A 16,787-nucleotide genomic window follows, 5' to 3' on the forward strand; every position below is an offset into this window, starting at 1 on the left:
TCTTTTCAGCATCTGACTCTGTTTCCCTTCCCTCCTTCTTCCTCCGTTGGCTTGCACTATGCTCCCTTTATCTTTGTCCTACTTCACTTGCCAGCCTTCCTCTGGCTCCTTTCTCCTCCCACTTCTTTCTTATATTCATTCCCCACCTTCAGTTTTATATTCTCTTTCACTTTGCAAATTAACTCACTCAGTCTCGCAGCCATAGCTGCAGCTCCATTCTGATGCTTTCAGAATCTCTGCCTCTTCCCCTGCAAGAACTATTGCCACAATAATTCCGTCTTACAAGCCACCCCAAAACTGTATGGCTTAAAACAACAATCCTGTATTATTGCTCGTGTTTCTAGGAGAAAGCAAGGCAGTCTGCTGGTCATGGCTGGGTTTGGCTGGCCAGTTCTTCTACACTGGGCTGGAGCTCACTTAAGTGGCCAGTGGTCAGCTAGCTATCAGCTGGTCTAGGATGGCCTCAGCTGGGAAGACTGGCTCTCTTCTATGTGTCTCACCTTCCCATACACCAGCCCAGACAGCCCAAGCATATTCTGATGTGGAAGCACTTTTCCATTTTAAGCCTCTGGTTACATCAAGTTTGTGACTGTCCCATTGGCCAAAGTAAGTCATAAGGCCAAGCTCAGGGTCAGAGTGGGATGAGACCATAGTTACAAAGGGCAAAGGGAAAGACTACAAGGAGGTCCAAAAAACTGAGGCTCTTAATACAGTCAACTATCACAGTTCCATTGCTTTCCATTCCTGCTACCCACATCCTTAGATAAGGAGCTTGTTACTCCATAGCTGACATACTACAACCTCTGCTCCCCCAGCCTGTAGTCCTAATAAAGCCTCACCCATCCATTTGTCCATTAATTCATTCATCAAAAAGTTTCTACATATCAAACACAGTGATAGATGCTGGAGATACAGTAATGAACAAAAATAGCCAAGACCTCTGCTCTCAAGAGTCAATAGATTAATAAAATAATCATAGAAATATTTAATTCTTAGAATTATATAATTCAAAAGAATTATAGGAGGCCAGGCGCAGTGGCTCATGCCTGTAATCCCAGCAATTTGGGAGGTCGAGGCAGGTGGATAGCTTGAGGTCAGGAGTTCGAGACCAGCCTGGCCAACATGGTGAAACCCTGTCTCCACTAAAAATACCAAAAATTAGCTGGGTGTGGTGGCACATGCCTGTAATCCCAGCTACTTGGTAGGCTGAGGCAGGAGAACCACTTGAACCCGGGAAGTAAAGGTTGTAGTGAGCCAAGATCGCACCACTACACTCCAGACTGGGTGACAGAGCAAGCCTCCATCTCAAAAAAAGGAAAAAAAAGAATTATAAGATTACAGGAAAGCAATGTTGCTATGATCCTTGGAGCATGCTACACACTAATTATAAAGAAGGGTAAAAATCATGATCCCAAGCAGGGTGTGAGGGGGCAGACCCAAATGTAAAATCTAGCAGATAAGAAGATGGAAGAAGGACTCTTAGAGTTAGGTTTTGAGGAGAAGATAAAGCTAAATGCACACATACATACATATATATACGTATACACATATACACTTGTGTGTGTGTATACACACATAAGTAGGTATGGCCATAGCCAATATAGAGGGGTAGATAGAAAAGAGGTCCATCAATCATGGAAATGTGATTTAACAGTAGCAGAAATTGGCAAGTGAGACCAATCAAAAGGACAATGATGGGATTCCTTGTTTAAAGACAGAAGCACCACAGGAATAGGTTAAAGATCACCTGCAAAATTTGACAGTGCATGCTCCGTGACCTTCTGTTCATTGAAAATTGATAATAATACTAATGCAGACATAAGAAATAACATTTCCAAGTCGCTCAGAATTTCTTTAAGAGCCCCAGGTGATTTCTGAAACTCCCTAATGTCTGTTCAACATCAACTCCGAGTCGTAAGGTCTGGAGGCTCAGTTCACACACCATGCAGTCCGCGTGGGCAAAAGACCATATCCTTGAGACTCCATTTTCACTAGAAAGTTAGAGAATTATAATATAAGCAATGCTAAAATGTGAAAAAGGATAGGGAGACCAACTAAGAGTAATATTCCACAATAATTGAAGGCCTTTACAGCTCTGATGTGTCTGGCATACAAATATCATTGCCCTCTGACTATGGAAACCAGAACAATACTCTTCCTTTTCACCCCCCATAATGCTTTAGTTCTGCCAATGTTTGCTAATTCTCCAAATTATCTTATCCTAGAAGGATTAGTATCTCAGGTATAAGCCTCGTGTGTGAAACAGTATCTTCAATTAATATATATTTGATTTCATATGTGTGTATATATATACAGATACACACACAAACATGCACACACATCTTATACTTGTTAGTGGGAATGAAAAATGGTGCAACTGCTATGGACAACAATGTGGAGGTTCCCCAAAAATTAAAAATAAAACTACTATATGATCCAGGAATCCCACTTCTGGGTATTTATTCGAAAGAATTGAAATCAGGATCTCAAAGAGGTATTTCTTTATACTCCCGCATTCACTGCAGCACTATTCGCAATAGGCAAAGTGCAGAAAAAACCTAAATGTCCATTGGCAGATGAGTGGACACAGAAAATATGGTTATATGCATATAGTGGAATTATTCAGCCTTAAAAAAGGAGGAAGTATAGCAATATGCAACAACATAGATGAACCCGGAGAACATTATGCTAAGTGAAATAAGCCAGCCACAGAATGATAAATACTGCATGATATTACTTAATGCGAGGTATCTAAAATAGTCAAACTCATGGAATTAGAAAGTAGAACAGAAGTTACCAGGAGAGGAGGGAGAAATCTGAAATTGCTCAATTGGCATAGTTTTAATTAGGCGTGATGACTAAGTTCTAGAGATGTGATGTATGGCATAATGCCTGTATAAAAGTATTTTTAACAGTACTGTATTGTACACTTGAAAATTTGTTAAGAGGATATATCTCACGTTAAATATTCTTACCAAAATAAATACATATATAGTATACATTATATATAATATATATATGCGTAATATAATATCCTATATGGTATACAATGTGTATACATACATCCACATATATTTCAAGAGCCAGTGATGGCTTTATGTGATGGATCATTCACAACCAGCCCAAATGCTTGAAAGATCATATCCTGGTAGTTGTAGTTACATTAATGTGGGGGTACAAGGTGATTTCTTCTTTCTACTTTGAATAAACTAAAAACTTGAGAAAGAGATGAAATCAGAACCAGAACGTAGACAAGATCGTTCTTCCTGCTGTCCTTCCAAACATCCAGCCAGTTTCTGTACTGGCAAGAGGAAGAAAAGGGAATTTAAAGAGGAGAAAATTAAAATACACACCACACAATTTTAAGTACAATATTTTGTTTCTCAGGTGAGTGGATATTTTTATTTGATTTGGACATTTTGAGGATCTGAAATAATTTTAGCCTGAATCTGTAGAGCTGAATATTACTTTTTCAAAAGAGCATTTAATTCAAAAATTAAGTGGTGAATACTAAAGATCTCTGTGGCATCAACTACAGAGGGTATTTTCAACTCGATCCTACTGGGTCCTCTCAGTTAGGGCCCTAAAGGCATGCCTTTATAATCCCTGGCAAGTGCAAATATTAAAATTCACATACTGGATGTTTCCATATTGAAATATCAACCACAGATCTCTTTCTTATTCCATTCAAAACCACTTTGCATAGTCCAGTTACTGATCCTCACAGCATCCCTGTGAAAAAGGCAGTATTATGCTTTAGTTTCTAAATAGTCATGTGAAAGTTTGGTAATTTGCCTACCCCAGGGAAAAGAAGCAGCATTTCAATAAGAGTCCAAAGTTCCTGAATCCAGATGCTTTGATCAGACTTGGGACATTAACCATTATTTGCCACATAGACTGAAGTATTGAATTGCACACTATCTAACCAATATGAATTCTGGCTTCTCTAACTCCAAGTAATTTTAGTTTCCTCATTTCCCTTTGCTTTCCCTGCCTGGATCTCAGGCTATAATTAGCCTCAGGTTGGAGGAACTGGCTGGAAAGTTCAGTACCAACTCAGAATGTTTTCCATCATTTGACCAAACCTCGAATGCTGAACATTTCTAACATTCAAAGAGGGTTTGTTTAAGTTTTCCAGTTTTACCCTCCTGGTTTCAAATGCCACCAGAAGCAGAAGGGCCAAAACTCTGTAAGGAGAAGCTATTTTAAACAAGCTTTCTGGCCCAGAGCAGCCTGAAAGGACCCAGATGCATCTGAGAGAAGTAGCCAAACCCCTGGGTGCCTGCGCAAATGGAGCCTCTGGAGCCTGGGAGGCTTGGCTCTTCCAAGGAAGCACAATTCAAGAGTGGGCCCCTTCTTTTGCAGCAAAGCAGGGCATGACCTCGGCAAGGCAGTGGCTGGAGAGTGGGGCCAGGCAACCCTCGGGGAGGGGGACAGCCCATGGCGGGACTGCAAGGCCACCTGTGACGCTGCCTGCCACGTGGACACGTGCTGGGAGTCTGGAAGAACTCACAGGATTAATGTGTTTCCAAACTGTAGACTAGGTGAAAACTGAGAGTCTGGTGCCCCCGGAGGAAAAAGCCTTCTGTTTGTATACACATGGTCACCAGCTAGGCAGATGGAGCACATGGGAGCCTCCCTACATTGTGTGTCAAACCTCAAACTGTAAACTTGACCCAAACGCGGCACTTGAGATGAGAAGTCCGAGTGACAATCCAAGAAAATGCTACCTTAGAGGACATGAGCCTTGCCTCTTGTGGGTTTCTGCTGTCTAGAAACATCCAGGGCTTACAAAATTATGTCAGAGCAACCAAGTAGAAAAGTTTCAGAAAGCTCAAAGGAAGAAAAAGACATCTCAAAGAACGTAAACACTAACCATGTTATTATTTCTTTACTAAATTCCAATAGCTGCAAGGCTTTCCTCGGCAATGCTTCTCAAACTTTAATGGGTGTAGGAATCACCCGAGGAACTGTAAAAATACAGATTCTCATTCAGTAGGCCTGGGATACAGCCCACGATGCAGAGTCCCAACAAGCTCCTGGCTGCCATCGACACTGCTAACCCACAGTCCGCTGGTAGAGGAGGAAGCCGTTGAAGCTCTTTCCTTTGAAATAATTCTCACTAGCTGCTCTTCATATAATTACATAACATTCAAGTGACAGGTTGGTTTCAATGTCTGCCTTTTTTCTTTCTTTTGTCCTTTTGGAATCGTATTTCCCCAACAATACATCTTCATCTAGGAAAGGTTAAGAAGTAAATACTGAGGCTGGGCGCAGTGGCTCACGCCTGTGATCCCAGCACTTTGGGAGGCTGAGGTGGGCATATCACAAGGTCAGGAGATCGAGACCATCCTGGCTAACACGGTGAAACTCTGACTCTACTAAAAATACAAAAAATTAGCCGGGCGTGGTGGTGAGCACCTGTAGTCCCAGCTACTCAGGAGGCTGAGGCAGGAGAATGGTGTGAACCCAGGAGGTGGAGCTTGCAGTGAGCCGAGATCGCACCACTACACTTCAGTCTGGGCGACAGAGCAAGACTCTGCCCCAAGAAAAAACAAAAAAAAAAAAGAAGTAAATACTGAAACTCTTGCTTGACTGTAAAATAAAGTCTTGGGTAGCTTAAATTTGAATTGCACCTTTATCTAAAGAAGTGAGAGGCTTGTGTGGAAGAGAGATGTGTCCTGTGTGGGCACCATCAGGAGTGTCCAGGAAAGAACATCTGTAACAGCTGGGCCTCTAGGACTCCCTAGCTATCTCAAACCATTGGATTTGCCAAAAGCAGGTTACAGTCATCCCATGAAGCTTTGATGTCTACGTCCCAATTTAAAAATCATCCCTGACCTCATTGTCATCATAGCATGGAAGTTTCTGGCTAGGACCTCTGGTAGAAAACAGATTTAGAAAATAAGGAAAATCCACGCTACATAGAAAAAATTCAGTAGCATTGTCCTCCTGGGATTTTAGACTCCATCCAATTTGGGTGGTCCATCTCTGCCTCCATTTTCTGGCCATAGAATCTACTTTATAATAGACATGTGGAGTTCAGAGACAGCGTGCGGCAATCATGTAATGAAAATCCCTAACAGAGGGTACTTTAATTGGATTGGACTGCACACAGAAGTCTATACATTAATTACAGGGTTATGCAGCAAAACATCTTTCAACCCTTGCTGGTATTTTCACAGGGCCATTAAAACAGACACCTGAGCATTTTCTCCCCACCCCGCCCCCCAACCCATGGTGGCATTTAGAAGCTGCAGCCAATCTAAGCGAGAATGAAAACTGTCATCCAATTCCTTGGCAAAGCCACAGTCCACTGCAGCCGCTTGGGTACAATTCCCAAGCCAGAAGCCCAGGGTCTGAGTCACTTGCAGGAACTAGGACAGAGGGTGTGGGTCAATACACAAACTTAGAGAATCCTAACCAGTTCTAGTTAAGATAGGATTAAGCATTTTTCCAGGCGATTCATTGATGACAAACGTGCCCTTTTGTCTTGGGCTCCTAGGGAAGTGGTAAGGCCAAGTTTACCAGCAGCTGGCTGAGGCTTTACTTATTGTCATGACCTGGAGGGTGCCCAGAAAAGCTCCAACTGTTGCCTCACCAAGCTGTGAAGTTATGCTGCGGCTGCCGTGGCTGTTAACCCCGCCTGGGAAGGCCGTGCAGGGCCAGTGTGCAGGCCTTTGTATTCTGCCCCCTGGTGCCCCGTTGAAACCTCAGCCCCGAAGATGACAGCATATAGTGAGGCTTCAAGGAGCCCCAGCCTTAGAGTGTCTTTACACTCTAACCTGTCCTACGAAGACCCCACTGGAAGGTATAGATATCTGGCTAGAGCTAGGCCCAAAGAGAAAAGTTGAGAATTCGGGCCGTTCACTGCCACATCCAAGCCCTCCTCCCAAGCATCTGTACACCTAAGGCTGAAAGCATCTGGGGAGTTTCTAATATTAAATCTCCCAAGGATATTCTGCACGGCCCCTTGAATTGCTAAGTCATTATGAAGTGTGAGTCGACTCTGCAGTGGCAGCTGCACGTTTCAATCCTCAGCTCTTAGGAACCTTCCAGGGAATATTAAGTGTGGGAGAGAAAAATGAACCTGGTTTGGGGTTCAACTCAGGCTTGACTTTATTAGGGAGGGTAACAACACAGGCACATTAGGTTCATTGTGTTCACAGTGGATTTGCACTGAGATGGAGTATGAAACACGCATCACATTTAAAGATTCACGAGCCTCATAAAGGAGATGTAGCATTATTATTCCTTTTTAGATGTTAGCAAAGTGTCAACATGTGGCCAGCTAACTTCTCACAAGTGTAAGAGAAAGCGGTCTGTTGAGTTTCAATTTCTGCTTTAGTCAAAACAGGAGTAAGTAAAAATTGTGTCTGTTCCTTTTGAAAGGCTTGTGCCATGGAAGCTGCTGTCATTGTGTGTCTTTGTGTGTGTGATTAAGTGGATGAGGGAAAACCGAGGGAGTGTTGTGGGAGTTCAGCTTTTCTGAAGTCCTGTGCTGGCTACTTAGAATCCAGGACTGGCATTTACAACCCATCATCACACAGGTTCTCTTGACCCTGTGTGTCGAAATTTCACGTGCACAGAGTGAAAGATATGGACAGATATAGGCAGAGCAGAGCAGAGCAGAATGAATAAGGTAGTTAATTAGGAAAATAAGTCTTTCTTCATCTTGGAACTACAAAACAAAATGATGTTTTGTGTGTCAGCAAGTAAAGCCAGTGGGGCCCAAAAATGAAATACGTATGACCACAGTGGTTTGCCCACTTACAAAATTGTCCCATTTTTAGCGTATTCAAACAGGCATGTCTTTCTAAGGTAGAGGACACGCTATATAATATTCATTAGTCAGCCCCAGGAGAAGCATCTTCTCCTGGTTCCCCTTCTATTGTGAGATCCTCATGTGCTCAGAGTGTAGTTTTACCTACAGGTGTAAATTAGCCTATTCATTTGAATTGGACTAGAGAAAGGCAATGCAGGGAGCCTTCCCAAGTGACAACACAAATAAACAGCTGCAGATAACCACTGCTTTGTCCCAAATACAGAAATTCTCTTTGCTTTGTTTTCCTTTAGCTTCCTAATTTGCATGTGTGTGTGTCTGTGTGTGTGTGTGTCTGTGTGTTAAGAGTGTACTATGATCTTATCTCTTTACTGAGATACATACTAAAGTTGTCCATTTAGGGGGAATAAAACCACATAATTTTAGTGTCATTAAAATAGTCTTTTTATTTCAAAAGTAAAATTCTTTTCCTTTCCCGGGCTTTAAAATACCTGTGAGTTGCCAGCCCGTTGTAGGGGTCAGACTCTCACGAAAATATTTCTTTTTATTTATTTTTCCCTTTTATAGTTTCACTTATGCCATGATAGACTTTACCAAGCACTTAACTCTCCCGGAGCTGATGCCTAGCATTTTAAATGATGGGATCCACATCCTGTCGGAGCGGCGGCTTGATGCCAGCGTTGAATTACTATTGAATAAGCAGCAATGAAATCTTTATCAAAATAATCAGTAGTTCCAAAAACCACAAATAACAACAGGAGCCGAGTTGTACTAAATCAGCAAAGACCATTGAGATATAATAAGTGACTGAGTCACTTTTTTCTACATCCCCCCTCTTGCAAAGTCTACTCGGCTATTTTCTTGCACAGCCTGGGGGAGGGCAGGTGGAGGGAAGGAAGGGCATTGCTCAGAAAGGAAAAAAAAAAAATTGACATCACTGAAGTCACGTGATCGGCAAGAACCAATTGAGATGGGCTGTGGAAAGGGGAACAGTTAAATTTGTAATTTGGGTTGTGTGAAAACTTCTTTGGGCCTCATAAACAACCACAGAACCACAAGTTGGGTAGCCTGGCAGTGTCAGAAGTCTGAACCCAGCACAGTGGTCAGCAGGCAGGACGAATCACACTGAATGCAAACCACAGGGTTTCGCAGCGTGGTAAGCATCACCAACCCACAGCCAAGGCGGCGCTGGCTTTCTTTTTTTTTTTTTTTTTTTAATCTTTAACAATTTGAATATTTGTTTTTACAAAGGTGCATTTTTTAATAGGGCTTGGGGAGTCCCAGAGGTATCCAGCAAGGGGGGAAAAGAAAGAGAGATGTAGGGCTAGAAGGGTGAGGGTGAAACAGTGACCTGTCTTGGTTTTCGCTCTGAAGGTAAAAGAAATCATTGAGTCCCCCGCCTTCAGAAGAGGGTGCATTTTCAGGAGGAAGCGATGGCTTCAGACAGCATATTTGAGTCATTTCCTTCGTACCCACAGTGCTTCATGAGAGGTGAGTACATGCTGGTCTTGTAATATCTACTTTTGCTCAGCTTTGCCTGTAATGAAATGGCAGCCTGTTTCACCTCGGTGCAGAGATACCTCGGTGCCTGCCGGTTCCCTGTCTGGTTTGTGGGAGGAATTCAAACTGAGGCATATGATTACAAGGCTATTGGATTACTTACTCATCAGATGGAAGCTCTTCAGAAATGTTTTAATAAATACTTAGTTATGCTGTTGGAGTGTTCAGTCGGTGCGTGAGAACTTTGTCAAGTGTGAGTAAGTTGTGCTGGTCTTGTTTAAAGGCTTAGAGATTACGAAGCTTGCACGAAGCTCCCTGGGTTTTAGTTTGCTGTCCCTTGCCCAGAATGACTGTGTCTGAGTTATCCTGAACTCGGCATGCTGTGTGGCCCAGAATGCAGCCTGCCCTGGGGCTTAGCAGGCACATGCACAGAGCCAGCCAGGAGGGCTGGTGCCAGTGTGGGGCAGGAGGTGGAGGCTCTCAGATAGCCTTGCACCAGCCTGGGGACTTCAGGGCCAAAGTGGCAAGGCAGCTGTCTCTACAAGGCAGAGAGTACAGGAGCCTGACAGACTTGGTTAGGTTGAAATCATCAGCACGGGGCTGTGCTGTTTTTCCTTGTAGCCTCAATGCAAACACACGGCCAGCATCTTTCAAGAAAGAAAGGAGGCAGACTGTGGCATACTGAGGTCTCTCTGGAAAACGGCAATGAAGAAGGTTCCTAAGTTAAGCATTCTCACAGCTGAAGTCGTTAGATTACAGGCTTATGAATAGGAACAGCCAGGGTGGAAAACCTGTCTCCATTTTTGAAACCAGCCTCTTGAAATGCACAAAGCTGTGGTTGAGCTGTGAGTGTGTGAGTGTGTGTGTGCCTGTGTGTTTTGTGTATCTTTCGTGGTAAAAGAGGGCTGTGCTTAAACAAACAAAAATAATAACATAAAATGTCACAAAGGCATTGCCGTGTGCGTCGGGGCACGCACTCTGACCAGTGCCTGCAAAGTGTTTCTTGATGGTTTGGCAAAGCCGAGATGGAGTGGGCTGGGATAGGAGAATAATTAATTTTCTGGCTACAGACTCTCTTGAGCACCCAAATAGTATCTGTGACTCATTATTTATTCATACAGCTAAGTGAGCAGGGGAATGCAGAGGGTTTGCCAGTCACTTTATCACAGCAAATGCTATTGTGAATGCACAGGGCTCTGTGTTTCCGGGTCCCTAATATTAAAAAAACTTGACGAGAGAGAGAGAGCGTGTGTGTGTGTGTGTGTGTGTGTGTGTGTGTGTGTTGGGGATGGCAAGAGAGAAGTTAAAGGGAAAGAGAAGAAAGCAAGTCGTTAACCAAGCTCAAGTTTCAAATTAAAGAGTTTTCAAGTGCTTCTTTACTGGCAGCAGAGGGAATTTTAGTGAAGTTGAATCATGCAGACATGCATTAGTCACTAGTCTTGCAGCGTCGTTCTGTTGGTAACACAGACACACCGGCCACTGGTAAAAAGCTGCAAACGGCTCCCTGGCTGCGTTTCCTCTGGGCTGCTAACAAGCAGAGGAAGCAATATTTGTTGAATAACAGAAGCAAAGATCTTCCTGACTTTACTCCACTTTCAATACCCCCTCGGAACGTGTATTGTTTCCTATTTTATCAACTCAGGAAGGCAGATTCCGGAAATTTTTAAGCATTCCATTGAGCAGTAGGTTGGATTTCAGTGTGCAATGCTGGCCCCTGGGCTCTCCTTACTGGCCAACAGCAAAGATGGTGAGGGACACGGTGACCTGTGCAGACATCAGGAAATAGCAGGAGTGTCTCCCGGACAAGCCCAGGGCTCCTGTGCCCAATGGACACTCCGCTGACCTGCCCTTGATTAGGAACGAGGGTCGGTTAGTTTTCACGGGGGCAGTGTAGGGAGGGGCCTGAGCTCGCAACAAGACTCAAAAGGGCTAATCTGGAAAGGTTTTTCCACTCCTTCCTTTCAGTGAAAGGAATTCAGGGTTCTTTAGAATCTCTAATTTGATAATATAATATTGATATTTGCTATCAGAGGGCCAGGTGAAATCTTGGCAATTTCCTGGTTAATTGCATCCAAGTGATCCATCAACAGAAAGGTTTAAATTGTCCAGGTTAGCTGTCCCCATCATTCACCAGAGCCGGAGAGGTGGCAAAATATCATTTCTTTTGGTACCGTTTGGTCATCATCTTAGAGCCTGATGCTAGAAGAACCACCATCCCTGCCAACAAATGGCTGTTCCCCAGAGTTCTCAGCCTGTTGCCATAGCTGGGCCACTCGCAGTGGTCAATGCGGTCACTTCTGGCTGCCTATAATTTACAACGTGTGTTCCCTCCCCAACGGCAACTGTGAGCCGAAAGGGAAGGCAGCATCTTTGTTTTCTTCCCGGGATGGTACTTTATCAGCCCATGCAATTCTCACAGAAGGAAACCTGTAACTCATTTTGAGCCAGATACCCATGTGGAAATGGGGGGAAAGAGAGGAGTGAACCCAAGCAAACCATTGTTCCCTTCCTTGAGAGAGGCAAGCCGGAGTCTGAGAGACTGGCACATGAAATTGATGTGGTCTACCACAGAAAACTCGGGGCTTTTTCTATCACACCACACCAGGTTCCCACCGAATTTGCTTAGGAAAGAAGACAAGATGCGATTGAAATTTCCTGGAATTATCACACATGGTGTGCAATGTAAAATTCTTGCTGAACTCAAACTTGGGTTCCCTTGAAAAGTGCAGTGTGTCGGCAGAAAGAGTTGAGGTAGGTGTGGAGAGGAAAAGCCTCGGCATGTACATACTTTTGCAAAATGGCTCAGGTAGCCTTGTTCTTAGAAGTGGCTTAGTGGTCTATGCAAAGCCTGAACACTCACATGCCTCTGCGTTCCTAGAACCACAGGTAAAAATCTCAGCGAGACCGACTCCCTGCTTGTCTTCTCAGTGGTTCAAGTTTACTCCACTGAAGCAGTCTTTCAAAGGGAATTGCTGAGTACAAAGCTGCATATATAAAGTAAGTTCTTCTCTAAGCATCAGCTTGCCGCTCTTTTCAGAAGAATATTGATTAAGACACTTCTTCTGGCTTGCCTGAACACTTAAGATCTGAAGATCTTAAGAGTTCAGGCTTAAGCCACAAAGATTTATTTTCGCACACTTCTGGAGGGAGGCTAGAGGTCTGAGATCAAGGTGTCGGCAAGGCTGGTTTCTAGTGAGGCCTCTCTCCTTGGTTTTGCAGAAAGCTGCCTTCTCCTTGTTTCATCACATGGTTATCCCTCTGTGTGTGCTGTATCCTAATCTCTTCTTATAAGGATACTAATTGCATTGTATTGGGGCTAGCCTAATGACATCATTGTAAAACCCTATGTCCAAATAGAGGCAAATTATGAGCACTTTGGGGTTAGGACTTCAATATATTAATTCTGGGGAGACACAGTGCAGTTCCTAACAGTGGGTCTCAGCAAATCTGACTCACCCTGGCCCACAAGGAAACTGTGGGATGGGGCATCCTGGCTGCTCTCCTGGATGTTGAAGAATCAGACTCTAGTTCCTCATTTGTGAGATGGAGTTTCACATCTGAAACTGCCCACACATTTTGAAACTATAAAAAAAAAAAGGTGTGATAAAACTATCTAAACTCACAATCATGCCTTTGCCATTTAGACTTTTCGCACGCTAAGAAGCTTTAGAAAATGACAAGTAATTTTGAAATGTTTAAGTGTTAAAAGAGCAAATGGCGGTTCCCCCAAAGAAACCATCTCTTGGCTCTGCTTTCTTGAGGAGGATTGTCTTTGTACTTCAGACTCACTTTGCTAGTGGGGTTTAGGGGGCTGTAGGAGGCCCCTCAGCTGCTCACACACCGAGCACAGGGGCACAGAGCAACCAGTAGCAGAAGCACCTTTGGAAGCAGCAGCTGACCCGATTCTGAATGGCAAGGAGCATTTTTGAGCTTTTGAAAGCAAATGAGTAGCTGAGACGTTCCTACATTCTCTCAAAATAGATCCGAAAGGTGTGCTCAGAAAAGATGTAGCCCTTTACTGAGAAATCAAGCCTGGTGAGATGCTGGGACAGAGGAGGGCTGCACGGCTGCTGTGCACACACAGACTTTAATAAGGAGCCCAAGGCCTAGAAGGAAGAGTCTGGAGGAATAAGGGCACCTGATATTAGAGAAAGCAATGACAGGAGGTGCGTGCAGGGAATGTGCTCAGATGACACAGTGATGGCCTTTTCTTTCTTTACTTTTTTCTGACTTTCATCAAATAGCATATAGAACTTCTCTCTTGAGCCTTAGTTTCCTCATCTGCAGAGTAAGGGTAGCAATAGTACCTGTTATTAAGGTAGCTGTGTGGTCCGAATTAATCTGTGTAAGGTACTTTGCCCAGCCATATAAAGTAAGCAATAAATCTGAACGGTGGCTATCAATGTTCAGTTATCTAAGATGGCAGCCCATCAACCCCTGTCTGCTCTAGGGAGGGAGAGGTCACAATGCCCCGGAGGACATTACAGGAGGCTCGCTGGAGAGAGGGGCACAGGAGTTGGAGGAGGGGAAGGTGGGAACAAAGAAAAGAAGGAAGAGTGATCTAGGCTGAGTGTACAGCCTGGGCAAAGTTAGAGCTGCAGGATCCCACATGGGCATGGATGGCAGTGGGTAACTCACCCTAAGGGCTTTTCAACAGCAGGTCAGCCTTCCTTCCTTGTGGAGAAAGAGCAAGAGCCCTTTATGAAATTCAACTTAACAAGTTTTGATTTTAAATACGGAGGCTAGTTGGCGCACGATGTCATGCTAAGTCTTTGGTCTGAACACACAAGGCCAACAGAGATGTCTCTCTTCATTGAGACTGCTGGTGTAGCTTTATTTTCTCCAAGCCTCTTCTTAAGGAAAAAGCCATTTTTCCTGTGTAACTATGAGCAGGTTCTCTGGGCCTCTGAGAGACTCCCATTTCCCCTGCTCCTTGGGGACACTTGTGATCATGTTCTTTGTCAAAGCCCACACATGAAGGTAGCTTTGATGGCTTGTCTTGTTGGAGGCAGCAGAGGAGGCCCACACAGGAAACTCAAGCAAATTTTCAGTTTCTCAGGTAACTTCCTAGTGACCTAGATGAGTCAATAGATGTCTTTGTGTCTCATTTGAGTTCTGCAAAATGGGCTAATAATATTCTAGACAAGCTTGCATCCAAATTACCAAGTTCCTGTTGGAAATCTTTACATGCATCGGAAAGAGGTACCATAAAACACATCACAAATCTTCTTAACAACACAAAGCCACTTAAAAATATTTTATTTTCTGTTAGAAAATAGTTCTCCTATCATTTCACACATGGAAGATACTTTCCCTCATTTTTGCAATTGTTTTCTCCAACTCTCATTTTTCAAGAAATCTTCAGAAGCTACTCTGGTGCCTGAATAGACATTACAATGTACAAAACACTTTTTCTGCAACTCTTGTTTCTCGGCCGCCTCTGCTCCTCCCCGTCGGATGCTACTAGTCCCCTTCTTTAGCCTTTTCGCTAAGCCTCCAGCCAAGCCGAAGAGTTATGTCTTTTTTGGCCTTTTCCCCCTCAAAAAATATAATAACTAGGATGTCCTAGAGTGGTCAAAAGGGAGCATTTCCTCTGAGATCTTTGCTGACCATGAACACAATCAGGGAGTGCTTTGAGAGACCACAGGCTGGCTCCTGAACACAAAACGGGGCTCAAAACCTCCTGTCGTCTTCAACATGCTGGGAGAATAAGCTCAGACACACTCCTCTCACTTGCACAGGCTTCACTCTTTGCCGGGGAGACACGTCCTGTGCTCTCTTGGCTCTCTGAAACTCTCTCTTTCTCTCCCTCCCCCATCTTGCAATGACACTGAGTAATGATGCCAGAAAGGAGCCACGGTGGGGGAATAAACACTAAATCCGAAACATGACAGAAATTATGTATTTTATTGCAATGACAGAAAGAGAGTAAAGCTCTTGCTCAGGTTTACCCATGAAAATTATGTTTGCCTGCACATAGGGAAAAGCTGAGCACAGTGGCTTGAGCAGTCGGGCACTGGTCTGTGTGGTGTACAGGAGTTCTGAAGTGAGCAGTCCAGGCTGACACGGTGGGATGCAGGACACTCCTATGTTTTGGGCCCACCATGCTGAGGCCAGGGAGCGATGGCCTGCACCTCTGATCTGTCCAGGCAGAAAGGACATGGGAGGCCTCAACTCCTTCTTGTGGGGCCTGGTATTTTTATTCAGGAAGGGAGGCCCTTCTCTGCAAACTTTTGCTGACATATTGCTTAGGCCACAGTGAGGTCACAAGCCTCTGGCTGGAGGGAACTGAGGACAATGGAATTGTCACTTTCCAGCCTGGAGAGTGGAGGGAAGCAGAGAGGAAGGTGGCTGGGAACAGATGCCTTGTGAGCCCAGAGCCGTATCTGCCAGACCTGGTGACAAAGATAGGCTGTGCTTTCTCAGCCATATTTTGTATCATTTGTTTTCTGTGCCAGCTGGGCTTTGGAAACACATGCACAGAAACTTTTTCTTCCTTCAGTCCCTCTTGGAATTTGCAGATGGATGCCGGGGGGAATATTTATTCTTGACCCACTGAAAGCAAAATGGATAGGAGAAGGGATGAGGTGGGGCAGGGGCCTGGTTAAATGGATCGAAGTTCACAGCTTTTTTCAGTGTCAAAGCCCCAAATCACACTTGAGCCTCTCCTCACCTTAGAATGAGCAACAGAAAACCAGGCAGCCTGTATCTATGGGAATGTTGCTTGCATCAGAGCCACCGCACCTTGCTGTGAGGGTGATCGATTTCTCGCAGCTGGAAATAGTTGCTTCCCACCACCCCCCCATCTTCCTCACTCTTTTAAATTCTCAAAACTCCATCACCCAGCCTCCCAAACTTGTTTTAATTTTTAAGAGAATTCTTTTCTACAAAAGAGGGAAACTTTCTTTCAAATGGCCCTCCACAAATTTCCCTAAAGATGATTTGATCTCTGATAGAAATATGAAAAACAGGTAACCAGATAATTGCCCTCTATCTGGCTATAAACACTTATTCATACGTTGACTTTCTGCAAGTTACAGATGCTTTTTGCTTTGTAATTACTGGCCCTGTCTATTTCCTCTGCGTGGATGCAAATCTTTCTGCCTGAGAAAGTCATTGCTTCATTAAAAAAAAAAAAAAGAAAAAGAAAAAGAAAGAAAGAAAGGATGAATGAAAAGCAAGTCGTTATTCAGTTTTTCTCTTGAAATTAGAAATTTCTTTTTGTTTTGCTTTCATTTTGTTTTTCTGCAAGATCGGTGTTCATTTAGAGAATTGTTGATTTTGTATGCAGCACTGCCCTCCCATTCCATGGTCCATATGTGTCTGTTTTTTGATGGACTTCTTTTTAAGCAGTGAGTTCCCCAATACATTTTTGGAGCCCCAAATGGAAAAAGTCATCAGAAATAGAAATCTCAGTTTGCTAGTTGGGCTTGCTTGATGGCTCTGCTGATTTCTTTCTTTCTTTTTTTTTTTTTTTGTCTTTTTTTTTTTTTTTTTTTTTTTT

The 16,787-nt window shown here is 43.8% G+C and overlaps 1 protein-coding gene across 5 annotated transcripts in view; it reads left to right on the plus strand.

The window, feature by feature from the left end:
• Positions 1–8,762: 8,762 nt before the first annotated feature.
• Positions 8,763–16,787, plus strand: part of RUNX1 (RUNX family transcription factor 1) — a 259,999-nt gene continuing 251,974 nt past the window's right edge. For 4 of the 5 annotated variants that reach the window (XM_023191013.2, XM_023191033.2, XM_023191027.2 and 1 more), the window contains exons 1-2: positions 8,784–8,939; positions 9,158–9,274. In XM_023191013.2, coding sequence (XP_023046781.1) covers positions 9,217–9,274 — 58 coding nt within the window. In that variant the 5' untranslated portion in view covers positions 8,784–8,939; positions 9,158–9,216. Of the gene's footprint in view, positions 9,275–16,787 lie in introns of all 5 variants that reach the window. The other variant, XM_023191017.2, reaches the window with a different exon arrangement.

The sequence above is a fragment of the Piliocolobus tephrosceles genome, chromosome 19 (genome assembly GCF_002776525.5).
Source record: "Piliocolobus tephrosceles isolate RC106 chromosome 19, ASM277652v3, whole genome shotgun sequence".
In the NCBI taxonomy this organism is placed as follows: Eukaryota; Metazoa; Chordata; class Mammalia; order Primates; family Cercopithecidae; genus Piliocolobus; species Piliocolobus tephrosceles.